Source organism: Pleurotus ostreatus (genome assembly GCF_014466165.1).
Source record: "Pleurotus ostreatus strain PC9 chromosome Unknown scaffold_7, whole genome shotgun sequence".
NCBI lineage: Eukaryota > Fungi > Basidiomycota > Agaricomycetes > Agaricales > Pleurotaceae > Pleurotus > Pleurotus ostreatus.
In genome coordinates, this window is record NW_023503162.1 from 41,343 (window position 1) to 54,124 (window position 12,782).

The 12,782-nt window shown below is 49.3% G+C and overlaps 4 protein-coding genes across 4 annotated transcripts; 2 read left to right on the plus strand and 2 right to left on the minus strand.

Moving 5' to 3' along the window:
* Positions 1-300: 300 nt before the first annotated feature.
* On the plus strand, positions 301-1,842 carry PC9H_009220 (uncharacterized protein; the record flags this gene model as incomplete). Its single annotated transcript, XM_036778727.1, has 4 exons — positions 301-424; positions 478-591; positions 646-1,181; positions 1,231-1,842. 4 exons carry the CDS (start codon positions 301-303, stop codon positions 1,840-1,842), a joined length of 1,386 nt encoding a protein of 461 aa, XP_036628116.1.
* Positions 1,843-2,113: 271 nt separating this feature from the next.
* PC9H_009221 (uncharacterized protein) lies at positions 2,114-7,387 on the minus strand (the record flags this gene model as incomplete). The annotated part of the gene is made up of 15 exons (XM_036778728.1): positions 2,114-2,284; positions 2,340-2,387; positions 2,441-2,673; positions 2,745-2,823; positions 4,435-4,602; positions 4,655-5,078; positions 5,137-5,450; positions 5,502-5,591; positions 5,648-5,803; positions 5,863-6,089; positions 6,139-6,562; positions 6,622-6,764; positions 6,821-7,003; positions 7,077-7,162; positions 7,218-7,387. The coding sequence occupies 15 exons, from the start codon at positions 7,385-7,387 to the stop codon at positions 2,114-2,116; spliced, it is 2,916 nt and encodes a 971-aa protein (XP_036628117.1).
* A 1,998-nt stretch (positions 7,388-9,385) lies between these two features.
* Positions 9,386-10,441, plus strand: PC9H_009222 (uncharacterized protein; the record flags this gene model as incomplete). Its single annotated transcript, XM_036778729.1, has 5 exons — positions 9,386-9,442; positions 9,500-9,546; positions 9,604-9,696; positions 9,753-10,281; positions 10,370-10,441. The coding sequence occupies 5 exons, from the start codon at positions 9,386-9,388 to the stop codon at positions 10,439-10,441; spliced, it is 798 nt and encodes a 265-aa protein (XP_036628118.1).
* Positions 10,442-11,242: 801 nt separating this feature from the next.
* Positions 11,243-12,230, minus strand: PC9H_009223 (uncharacterized protein; the record flags this gene model as incomplete). The annotated part of the gene is made up of 6 exons (XM_036778730.1): positions 11,243-11,403; positions 11,557-11,625; positions 11,681-11,770; positions 11,822-11,880; positions 11,943-12,087; positions 12,185-12,230. The coding sequence occupies 6 exons, from the start codon at positions 12,228-12,230 to the stop codon at positions 11,243-11,245; spliced, it is 570 nt and encodes a 189-aa protein (XP_036628119.1).
* Between the last annotated feature and the right edge of the window lie 552 nt (positions 12,231-12,782).

Below are 12,782 nucleotides of genomic sequence, written 5' to 3' on the forward strand. Positions count from 1 at the left end.
TTGGTCCTTGTCTCACCTTAGGCACAGATTGCAGCTTGAGCCAAGTCCCCTTCTTCCTCTCACTTCGGGATTTCCACTGGCTTCGTAACTTGTTTGCGTGATCGACAAGGAGGCTGTGCTGCTACCTTTGAATCTGCACTGGTACAGTCTTCGTCTGCCCGACACCTATTATCAGCCCCTTGATATCCTCCCTTCGGCATGACATCCAATGATAGGGAAAGTAGATTGCTTAATAGGACTCAGCGAAGAGAAGACATTGCTGCCGGAGTCATACAACCACGCCGCCAGCGTCGACCTCAGATGCTCACTATCGAAGAGAACAACACCACTGTGGGGTCTATGGTAACAGATGACATTCTTGCCACAGACTTGCCTACCATGCAGTCCTCCGTCCTCAGCTTAGTTGAATCCCCCCTGTCTTCTGGTACGTCTCAACCCTTCACGGTCAACAAGGGCTTCTGGCTCAAACACGTCCAGTTCCCCCTAGCCCAAGCCCTGAAGCCAATGATACCACTGCCAATGTTGTAGATGTGGGCGCCATCACTCCAGAGATCAATGAAGGTCTTGCGGAACTTCTTGAAACCATCATGGGTATGCCAGAAAAATGATTCCGGAATACGTTAATACTTATGCATTTGTATATAGCGCATCTTGAGTCTAACCCTTCCACTGAGGAAGCGCCACCACTTTCAATTCCTACTGAGCCTGAGCCTTGCATGGATGAAGGCCCCAGCCAGTCGTTGGTCCCTATCTCAACTCATCCCTTCGCCAATGTAACAGTCTATTTGACGGTCATGTTACCTCCGAATCGGCTCGACAACTTTTTCTGTCCCAACCTCTTGTCATCTGTCACTGACAACATCCCACTGGATCTGGTACTCCAGGCGGTGCGACATCAGCATCCCGGCATCTTTCAGGAACTTCAAGGCAATGTTCCCGACATCAATCTACACCTCGCCACGTCCCACATACCTATTCCTCTGGTTGGAGATGACACCTTGAGACTTCGACAAGGTGTTCAGCCATTAGGCCGTTTGGCTGAGGCATTCTCCTCCTCCTATCCTCTTCGCTTTGCGGCCATGGATGCACCAGAAACGTCCATGCTTTATACCACCAATTTCTGTGTCATGGACCCAGAATCAAAACTGGTGGTTCTGCATATTTACTTTCGGACGGTATATGTAAGTGCTTATATGCTATTTCAGTTATACCCTCTGAGGCGTCCACTAGATGCCTTCCCTCTCAGATCAACTTCAGCGAAACTGGCTGGCTGGGCCGTCTATCATCCCTGTGACAACGGAACCTTTTGAGGATGCAAGCCATGCAATCACTGAACGTCTCAATTCCTTGTACCCATCGGGGAAGGCTAGCCTCCTACAACTCAACGCCAAAGTCTTTGGCACAGCATACACAAAAATACGTACAGTGCGGATCATTGACACCATCATGGATCAGCTCAACATGTCTCTGTCTTCCCGACATGAAGGTCACCTGGCTGATGGCACGCCAGTCTCTGAAGAACTTCTTTATGAGTGGGCTGGTTTGCAATCCGGGACTTACCAGAACAGTCGAACGTTCGCCAAGAAAGCATATTGCTTGTGGAAGACGTTAGAAGCTCGTACCGTCACTCTTTCTCTCGCTACGGAGCAAATAAGCCATTTGGCTATTCTGAAACGTCTATTCGCATCGCAGGAGATATCTGCAAGGTGGAAGCGGGAGTCTGGGATAGACAATGTAACGAAACAAACGGCTGGCTTAAAAAAGTCTGCTGTTGAAAAGATGATAGATGCTTGGACTCGTACTGAGGCTCTGGATGAGTACGGTACAATCTCATGGGAGTAAGAGTCAGCGGTTGAAAATCTAAATATTCTGTTTTTACTTCTGTTGGCCTGTAAGTAAATCTTGAAGTACGCTTCACATGTAAATATAAGAACCGTTGTAAACAAATAGATTGTCCAAGGAACAGATAATACGTGTCGGAGAACTGGTCCTTACAGATCTGCCCACGTCACAGGCTTTATATATGTATATATATGAGAAGTCCAAGGGACATGAGAAACGTTCGGAAGGGTGGCCCTTACACCGTCCAAACCAACTGCTTTGCATCCCACTCCTATACCATCTCAAAGGTGTCTGGACCAATGAGCTGCAAATGGAGCCATGCATCAAACGCTGTTGCCTGCCTTGGGTTGGAAGGTAAGGCATCTAGAAGGATTTTGCGAAAGGAGGAGTCGACGATAACATCTGCTGAATGGAAGCAAGCATGAATGCTCATAAGAGGTGGCTAAAACGTGAAAATGTCAGTCATTCTCAGAAGAGGAAAGTAGAAGATACCGCACCATTTTGACCTCCAATGTGTCCAGAAAAGGCTTATAGGAAATGTTAAACTGGAAAGAACGGATGAGCCCATAAACGAACATGACACAAGTCTGAGGCTCACTGTCAAGCTCCAATTATCTGCTGTTGGGATCTTGTTTGAACCGGTGAGCGTGGCTAGCAAAAGATGACTGCGCAAAAGTAGATCATGTTTTTTGGCTGCAACGTCGGTCACATCAAGGAAAGGTTGTGTCCAGTCATGCTCAACATGACCAACACCCAAGAGGTAACGTCGGAGGTGTTCTATGAACCTCTTTCCAATATTGCACTGATCAGAGGTAGCTGCTGTATGGGAGTCTATGCATGTTTGGCGTCCAAGTTCAAGGTGTTCAGAGAGCGTGTCAGGTGAGATGAGACGTCGGTTATACAAATAGGCCAAAAGGCCCTTGGAGGACCAAATAAAAGTCTGGCGTTCACGTCAAAGTCAGTAGCTGGCAGGAAATATGACTATTAATCGACACTTACATCGAGGAGAACATGACACTGACCCACGGGTTAAGGATGGACTCTAGTTGGAGTCCAGTCAGAGTTCTGGACTCAGATGAGAGTCAAGTCAGAGTCAGGTCAGAGTCAGGTCAGAGTTGACATGTTTCACAGGCCAAAACCATCTGGAGTGGAATGGACTCTATATAGACTCTACCTGGAGTTTCAGAGTTGATCCAGACTCAGACTGCACTCAAGTTGGACTCCATCCAAATCCAGGTTCACTCTGGCTACCAGAGTTACTCAGAGTGGAGCTGGAGTGGAGCTGGAGTTTAACCATAGTCTAGTGAGAGCCAGGTCAGAGTTCAGCCATATAAAATGTGGCAATCTTGGCAAGCTGGGCTAAGAGTCTGGGTTGAATTTATACTGATTTTGATTCTCATATTACTTGGCAATGGAGCCTTCTAATATCAAATCAATCACAGATATTGTTATTTTTTTTTCTATGGAGTAAGTTAGAGGTTATTACACAACTGTTGACTCTCTTCTAAAGCATGTGTACATTAGTAGATTCCTATTGTTCAAATCACAAGTTCAATTGCATTTGTAATGACTCTTATCTGAGTCTATCTGAGTCTCAGTGTTCTTTGGAATGGGTACATAATATTATCAGATTATAAGATTAAGAGTTTATATAACTTACTCCCATGTGACTAATCCAATCTGAGTCTATTTAGTGTACTACTCTGAGTAGCATTTAAATTTATTAATAATTTACCAGAACTTCAAATCACCACATCATACATGACTTATTGAACTATTTGATTGTGAATTAACACACAGAGTCATTCTGTAAGGGGACACCTCTATTTTCTCCTATTCCCCTGTCCCTCTCCCTTCCTCCTCATTCCTTTCTCCCTTCCTTCATCCCACGGACTCTTACTTACATCCCTTTCATCCCCTTTCGTTCCTGTAACGACCGTGTAGAAGATGTCGAGCCGCTCAAGTGGGGGAGCTTGTATCCCTAGCGAGAGGGTCCCGTGGCCTCGGGAAAGGGGATTGCCTGTGACCCAGGCTATGGGGAGGATGACCCACTCGGGGGATGGGCAAGGTCAGTTCACGCGCGGGGTAACGTAGGAGTAAGAGTAAAGTGTTACATTGTTGGGTTTTTAATATCTAGTGATAACTACCATGATGACTACTTCTATGTAAGGTAGGTACACCGTTGTCACAGCTCCCCTTTGCTCCCTTTCCTTTCCCCATGGAGAATCCTTATCCTATTCTCTTTGGATTCTCCCTCTGCTAGGCCTGCACTGTTGGCCATCTTGAGGTTGCCCTTACACATTCAGGACAAGTGTAATCTATCTGAATTCTTGATAGAGTTTTGGGTTCAATCTAGATAGAGTCTAAACTGACTCTGGATGAGTGGAGTCCAACCGTAGTCTGAGTGGACTCTCACTCAACTCAGATAGACTCTGCTTGGAGTGTAGTCAGAGTCCCAGAGTCCAGTCAGAGTCCAGTCAGACTCATACAGACTCTACTTAGACTCTACTCAGACTCTCAGAGTTCAGTCAGAGTTGAGTCAGACTCAACCTAGACTCAGCTCAGACCCGTGGGTCAGTGTCATGTACGCACATCGAGGACAGACACGTCTCTAGAAATCTTGAGATTGAAGCCATGGCAGAAAGCGAGGTAGTCAGGATGATGGCTGATATCTTTCGAGCCAAAGAGAAGATAGCTAAGCATGCTACGCTCAATGCCATCAAGCTCAGAGTCACCCATGTTGTCTGTTAGACAGTTGGTCTGAGTGCTGATGATGAGCGCAAAACCAGACTTGAGTGGCAATGACACGTACCGGTATCTCACATGCTGCCAAAAGGCCATGGAGCTCAGTAGTCTGCCCATGCAAAGGCTGGCTCGAACGGCGATCCCACGACGTCCAAGGACGCAAAGTCTTGACAAGATCTTCATCAATTTCTTGGAGAAAGGGAAGGTCGATCGTGAAGGCCATGCGTCCGTCAATCACAAGATAAAGCAATAAGGGATGTATGGGAAATGGAGCGGCAGGAATGTTCAACATATGGATAAGACAAAGGAATCCATGGGTGGCGAACGTTGTGCGCCTTGTTTGGATACTATCGGTCGAAGGGAAAAGAAGCATTGATTGGTACAATGAGCTGTGTCCGACACCTTGCTGCCAGTACGCAACATCTGATGAAGCAATCTCAATGGCACGAGACAATACTGCACGCTCGGGACCAGAACCAATACCTTCGCCACTGATGATATAATGTCCGGTGAATGAAATGACATGAATACATGGGCAAGAAAACGTACACGCAGAAAGAACGACGATGGTTTAGAAAGGCAGACAATGACACCAGCTCACACTGCACTCCTGGACAATTTTGAGCAAGTATGTCGTCCCACTGTGAATCTAAAAGTGGAGGATGCCGGAAATGCCACGTCACAAGAAACACCAACACCTTGGCACATGCATCCACATCAGGTCCTGAAATGCGCACTTCTTGTCCACTAGGTCTTGGTGGCAAAACATCGCGCACACGCTCAATCCATCCTTCAACAAACAACCCATCAACACGGTTAAACGGGACGGGCGCAGGGAGGCGGCTCGCTATGCTGGCTAAGCTCTAGGAGTCTAGTTAGTCAACATTTGAGGTGCTTCAATGATAACGGCTTACTTGAGGATACGGGACAAGCACTGCTCCTGCAGAATTTGAGAGGGTCCCTATCCTTGGACGCCTTGCAGGTCGGCATATTGCCTCAACAAGCTGCATTAATGCAAAATGAATACATCTGATACTGGTGACGAACTTGAGATGCTAACCTCTAGAGATGGAGACCTTGAATGAACTAGTAATGGCCGTGTCGATGAGGTACCCGCATTAGGTGAGGCTGTGACAACTGACGTTGAAGAAGGAATAGTGAAGTGATCGGGGGTAGTAGTACGGTGTATGGGGAACAGCTCTGAGGGTGAAGGCGGCTATAACGTTAGATGTACATGAGCATGAGTGGTAGATTGAGTGAAAAATAGTAACCGACCACAGAGTCTGAGTCTGAGTGATAAAGATCAACATTGAGACTCGATGTAGAGGCAATAGCATTTTCAAGGGGGATCTCTCCTCTAGGGCAACCTTGAAGGCAAACAGGCTCGTGGTCGTCATCCCGGAAAGGGGGCAAAAACGCCATGACCGTTTTGTAAAAACAACGATGCAGAACTGGGTCATGGGCACCCGGTAGAGGACCCCAAAGGTGGTCGAAGTTGGGTCCTGTAAAGAAGGTAAAGCTGGGAAACAATACATGATAACCAGCACTTACCTATGAAAGCAAACACCCGTGGCGAAGTGTGGTTTGCAACATTTTTGCCGAAAGGAGCACGGCGTAAAGTGTCTGCGGTGAAAGTGTCTGCTGTTAGAATCTTTGCACCGAAGTTGCGTGTATGATTGGCTGCTCGGCGTAGAGGTACATAAAAGGTCCAGTTGAAGTTGGCGACTGAAGCGGAAGATGAGTTGGGGTTGGCGCTAGACCTAGGTTTCAACGCAAATTGGTTCGTGACACAGAAATCTTCAATTTGTTTGTTGACTGCTGCATGGACAAGTCCATTTGGCGGTACCTCTACCGTCAGAACTAGGTTATGCTCCCTAAGTTTCTCCTGCAGTGTAGCAATTTGATGGTCGTTAAGATTCAGTGTGGGAGGTGGCTCTAGTTTCGTTTCGTCAGACCACATGGGCGCTTGTGGGAGCTGTGGTGCACAACCAGGTCAGGTAATGCAGCTTCTAAAGGCAAAGATGAAAAACTTACTGCGACAGGCAATAGACCAAGATCAATGGAGAATTTTGCAGGATCGTTAGGCTGGGAGGAGGGCTGGGACGTCACTGCAGGTGCACTGCCTGAAGCTGGACCAGTTGGATAGCCGTGTCTGGGGCGTCGACGAGTGTCGACCGCTTGCCGAGAGGATTAGTGATTAATCCTGTTATGTGAGAGCAGGCTCTGTACTCACCGTGCCGTTGGTATGCATTGACCCTTCGATCATTGGTACTTCCTGCACCAGCCGCCCGGATACCGCTATAGGCAGCAATAGGGGCCGGCATTGGCGTGTTCCGTGGTGCAACTGGATGTGCTGCTTCCACAGGGCTGGTAAGGGATGTGACAGTGGGCAGGTGAGGAGGTAATGGGGGAGGCCCTAACACGCCTGTAGCTTGAGTACTAACGCAGAAAGGTGTCAAAGAAGGGATTGTATATAGAACTTAGCCTACGTAGGACGTGGTGGAGTATCTGCATGCTCGTGCTGTTGCCACTGCTGACCACAAAGACAACTGGCCCCCATGCTCCATGGCCCAATCTTGAGTGACTTTGGTGGTCAGATCATGGGTATAAACAACAGAGAAGGTGCGCACCGGATGGAATCCACCACAGGTGGTGTCTGGAACTCCTCCACGAAAGAGTGGTGCATTTGGGTCATCTGGCGATGGACGACGCGCGGCATGCTCAATGTAAAGACATCCACATATACAAGTAGAAGATACTGATAATGCGTCCTAATCAAGGTATTAGTGTGGTCAAGCATTAACGCCAGGAGAATGACTTGCATATACAGGAAATCCATTAGGTCCCCGCATGCAGTAGGCGAGACATGCTCTGCAACGGACGCAGGCTTCACGTCGAGGCAAGGCAGAGGTCATGATGGTGGGGGCACATAGTAATAATGTGACAACAGCCTTTTAAGTTTTCCTATAGGGAAATGATGAATCACCGTGAATCTACGTTTCAAATAACAAATACATGTGCTCAATGTTCATGACAGATGCTTAAACATATTGGGGATCTTTGCTAAAACATATGTGATCATGAGGATTAACGTTGTTTCACAATGACGCTAAAGTTTGTGTATATTCCATGGCAGAGATCTACTATGCTCAAGCAAAATGACAATAATGATGGTTCACGGTGGATTATGGTGATTCCCAATTAACTTGGATGAGATGCCGTGATTGTGAGTGATCGACAGTGATATTGTGGGAACAACATACGTTTTGATTTTTGTCCAATAAGGGCCCGGTCTGCTCGTCGAGATGTTAGTCCCTACCTGCCAAATTTGGCTCCCACGGTTGGACCAAACCTGGCCCAAACCTACTCCAAACCGACAGTTTGGTCTGCTGTACCAGGGGGTTTGCGGGTGGGTTAGGACCTTCCTGTCACATTATTATGTCAGCGTTAATATACCTGGTGGCACCTTGTATCAACTGCATTATCTATTCCCTCCAATAAACAGTACTACAGCTTGTGGTGTTTATTTATTAATGAATGTTAGTGGTGAGATAGCAGGACGAAGAAGTGAAAAAAGGACAATCCGTGGCTCGAACCCGCAACCTTTCCGTGCTAAAAAGTAGTACTCAAGCGCGCAAACCGCTAAACCAACGTACCACATGTTAAACTCTTTTGGACTAGTATATCACCTACTGAGCCGGGATACTTCAGGTCGCCGACAAGAAATACAAGAAATACCGAAAGCAGAAGTTTGCATGTATTTACTTTGTATCTATTGCCGCTTTCCCACCATGATGTCTGTGACTTATTTGTGACGATTCCCAAGCGCCCTGAGCAGACTCCAGCGCTAGGTTTTGTCAAGTTCAATCTCCGCCAACCCCAGGCCCGAGGGACTGACATCTCGACGAGCAGACCGGGCCCTAAGGACCTTCATAGTTTCGCTGATGCGCCCAACTTTCCCCGCCGATCGTGATGTATTGTAGGGAGCACAGTCAAAGAGCCAAGATGGAAACGAGTGTATGTGATTGACGCGGGACGAGTCAATGGGATCCTCGAGTTCAATCAATCTCCATGGTGGCGACACAACGTAGGATTGGGTTGGAGGCGACTCCATATATCGGGTCCCTGGCAATGAGGCTGAGGGCGCGCATATACGAGCCGTTGCGGTCATAAAATGAGATGCAGAGCGTCCGTCGTCTCAGTGCTGTGGTCAAGCTCTCCAGCAGAGTAATACCAAGCGTACATTCCTCCAGCCGCTCACAAGCTCAACTTAGTCAACAGTGTTCAGCAACAGTAGCCAACGTAGAATATTTGCATCGTTACTTACCTATATACTCTACAGAGCGTGGCCGTGTACAAGGAGAAACCAAGACCATCAGCAATTTCGTCCACCTCTATTCAGGATAGCCTCCACTTTGTCTCCGTTGCTACCAGTGCATTCAAACGGGCACTCCCCGGGTTAACCCCACAAATCCAGGAATCAGTGCCGTTTTCCTATTCGAAGGCAGATGCGAGGTCGACCGCCAGCTCCGCTAGCCCTTATTATTTGCAAAGAATGTCGCTATCGTGGCGAGTAAGCCGGCAGCAGGGAAATCATTAGGCCACGCATGAAGGACCTTGCAAGGACAGGTGAGGGTTGGGGGATTCGGGAAGACAGGAGTCGGTTTGTTTGGCCGCAAGACCACATCCAAACAAGGGCGGGACGGCTCGTGCGCGGCGCATCCGACTCTTCTGCAACCACGACAAACTCGTCCTCTTCACTGTCAGAGAAATCCACCAACCATACAAGTCTTGAAGGATGTCCCTATTCTCGGGTCTCCTGTGCTGTTGTACGCGTTCGCGTCGCGATTCTTTTGTAAGCTAGCCTCAAAACTTCGTGCCTACTGTTCGTTAATGCTCTCTTTGTCGACAGGATTCCGTGAACGAACGGACTTCCCTGATACACAATGAACATCTCAGGTATGCGATTAACTTCTACTTAGTATGATGGAAGGTATCTAACGTTAGATAATGCAGCGAAAATCTCGACGATGTCCAGCCAGATCAGGACATCGTCGACCAGCAACGCCTGAGAGATAGATGGGCGGCAGTGGTTCGCGAGAAAGAAGGGTACGTTCTACTTACACTGTATACACGCGCCTTGCCTTCATGCAACTATTTCGCAGGAGACTCATCAACATATCCAACCCCCTTCCGTTCAACTTCTACAATCGCACTCATATACCCGCAGCGTATGGCCCAAGCTCGTCCAGGAGCACCAGCACATCACTGGAAAGATACCACTATCCTTCCAGACGCACGGAGCCTGGGCTATCCACCGACCCAATCCTCACACCGTCACCCGTCGACTACCTCGCTGCCGCGTTCTCGGAGGACATAGTGCCCACCATTGTCGGCCCATACGGAGTAGACATCCATGGCGTCAACGGCGACGGCGACGATGGAGAGGGTAATGCAGAAGGCCGCGTCCTGCAAGCGCATATCCGCAATCCCATCCTCGGGATCCGACTCGTCCAGCCTTCAGCCTCCGGGGCTGGCGTTGATCTGAAAGGGAAACACGCGGAGGCCATGAGGGGCAGGGATCGCGTCGCCTGGGGACCTGCAGACGGTGTTGATGTTGATGGCGGTCTCCCGGCCTTGGACGCGGATTCGGAGATGACACCCACGCCGTCCAGGCTGGCCGTGAAAACACAGGTACGCGGCCTCCCTTCACCGACATCCATCATTCTATCCCTTTCAAGTCACTCTTGTTCACTCTTATACTGATAACATACTCCCTCAGATGCCCCCGCGTGCCTCCCCTAATGATGCGGACTTCGACGTCGGCGAGATCTGCGTCAGCTGGAGCGACTGAGCGCGTCATCGGGTTCCTTCCCTTGGATCACCTAGACCGGGGAATCAGCTCGCGTATCGATCGAGTTCAGAGGATCGGATTGGCGACGGATTGTTGGCGTTCGTGTTGGGTAGATGAGGTAGATGAGGGGTGGGATGGGGAGGTGGGGAGGGCTCAGAGGGGGTACGAAGGAGCTCTCTACTTCAATTCTCTCCGCTGGCGTTGCCAGAGGTGAGCGCCCGGTGTTCCTTCAGCGATGCAGATGCCGACCCGCAAGCCTCAGAAAGTCTCCTACACGCCCGTATACCTGTGATGGGCTCCGGCTCTGGTCCCTTCGAGCTTCATTTCATCTCGATCTCTGGGGCGCCGCAAGTTGTCTATCAGGCCACTTTAATACTGGCGATGACGGAGAAGAACGTGTGCAGCTTTGAGCCTGCAGTGCAAGAAAGCACGGAGTCTACTGTCTCGGGGAACTTCTTTTCAATCTCTGATTGTTCGGCATATGGGCATTCTCATCTTATTTCTTTGGTTATTTGCGTCACATGTAGACGCAGTTAGATGACTCTTGCACTTGAATGCTTGTAATCAAAACACGGCCGTCTAGTTTCTCCTGCATACCCTGATGGATACCTTTTTCGCCGTGGCCTATTTCCTTAGTTCTTGGCGTACTTACAACTCACAACGGGCACTGATCGTTACATCCCTTCAGCACATGGTGCAGCGCAGACGAATACAATAATTACACTTCCACTCATAAATTACAATTATAATTACTATTACAATATGGTCTATCTGCATCTGAGCTTCCCAACCGCCAACGGATTACACTTCCTCGTACAGTAGAGCCTCGGTAGAGGGGTCCTTGGTGTATGGAAGGACCTTGTTGTACGGAAGGTCCCAGGCCGACGCCGTCCACACGCCGGGGTGCCCGTCGACGACGGCCTTCGTCGTGAGCGCCGAGAGCGCCAGCGTGTATATCAGGACTAGGCAAAGACGTCAGTTCAGTTAGGTCTCAGGCTTAGAAAGGAGGATGGGATGGGATGAGGGGGATGACGCAGTGGACGCCGGGCATAGGATAGGGTATTCCGAAGAACAAGAATATGGGGAGAAAGGGTGGTGGTGGAGGGGGCACGTACGGGCGGCACTTATTATGTAGCAGTACAGCTCGACAAACGGTAATTGCCCGCACACACTCCGCTCGTGGCCTGCACGAATAAGTTGAGCACAGCGCTTCTCGACGAGGAGATTGCAGCGGCGTACCGGCGAGTGCATCACACCCGTCGGGGGCGAGCGTTTCTCTGATGGTGTGTGTGAGTGCGCCGGTGGAGAGCCAGAGGACGCAGAGGATGGCTAACGAAGAACGATCAGAGATCCTGCACAGTGAACAGGAAGTGGGCTAACAAAGCCAGACAGTCTGGAACATGACGGTTGTTATGAAAGACGACGATGGTGAATACGACCTAAGTATCGGGGAATGCATCAACGAAAAAAAATGGATGGTATGGTCGGTCGGTATACCTACATAGGTCCCACCGATAAGACGGTGAAGAGGGCGGTGGCAAATCCCATGCTGGCTGGGACGACCGCGCCGGGTCCGAGGGCGGCCATGACGGCGATGCCGTACAGCTCTGCGACAATAATGACGCACGAAAGGCCGACGACAATACCTGGATATGGATATGGATAATCACAAGACGTGAAGGTAAAGGAGAATGTCTATATCAGTATTTCGCTGAATCGCTGCGGGTGGGCCCGTATACGTACTGAAGACCCACGATTGGAGGCGGGTGAAATGGCGTTTGCAGTCCATCGTGTATGTGAGTCGAAGGGGAATGTCCGGGTGTAGCGGTGGAAGCAGTAGAGCAGTAGGTGGTGGATAGATACGTCGGTGCTCGCAACGACAGGAGAAATAAGGTATTAGGCCGGCCAGAAGAAAAGAAGGGGGAATGGTATAGGCAACGCCGTTGCGTGCATTCGTTATGTAAAGGGACATTTATATATGTCGTCAATGAGCGCTGAGCATTCAATATTCAATATTCAATATTCAACGTCTACTTTCAGCACGAGCAGTACATTGATCCACCATGACTCGATGAATTGGTGTTTCGTTGATGCGCCCGACATTCAGTCACAGCTCTCGAGAGAATGAATGGCCCAGGACAAGACGATAAGTATACGGTCTGATTACCGCGCGATGATTTGATGCGGGATGGCAAGATCTTGGCGTAAACTGCGCAACGATGATTCCCATGGCAAAGGTGCCACTGGAGCACAGGAACGGGCGGGATGCGGCTGTAGGCTGTATGCTGTGGCGCCGAGTCCTATGTAAGATTTAACTGGAGAGCGCGGCATAGTTTACTCA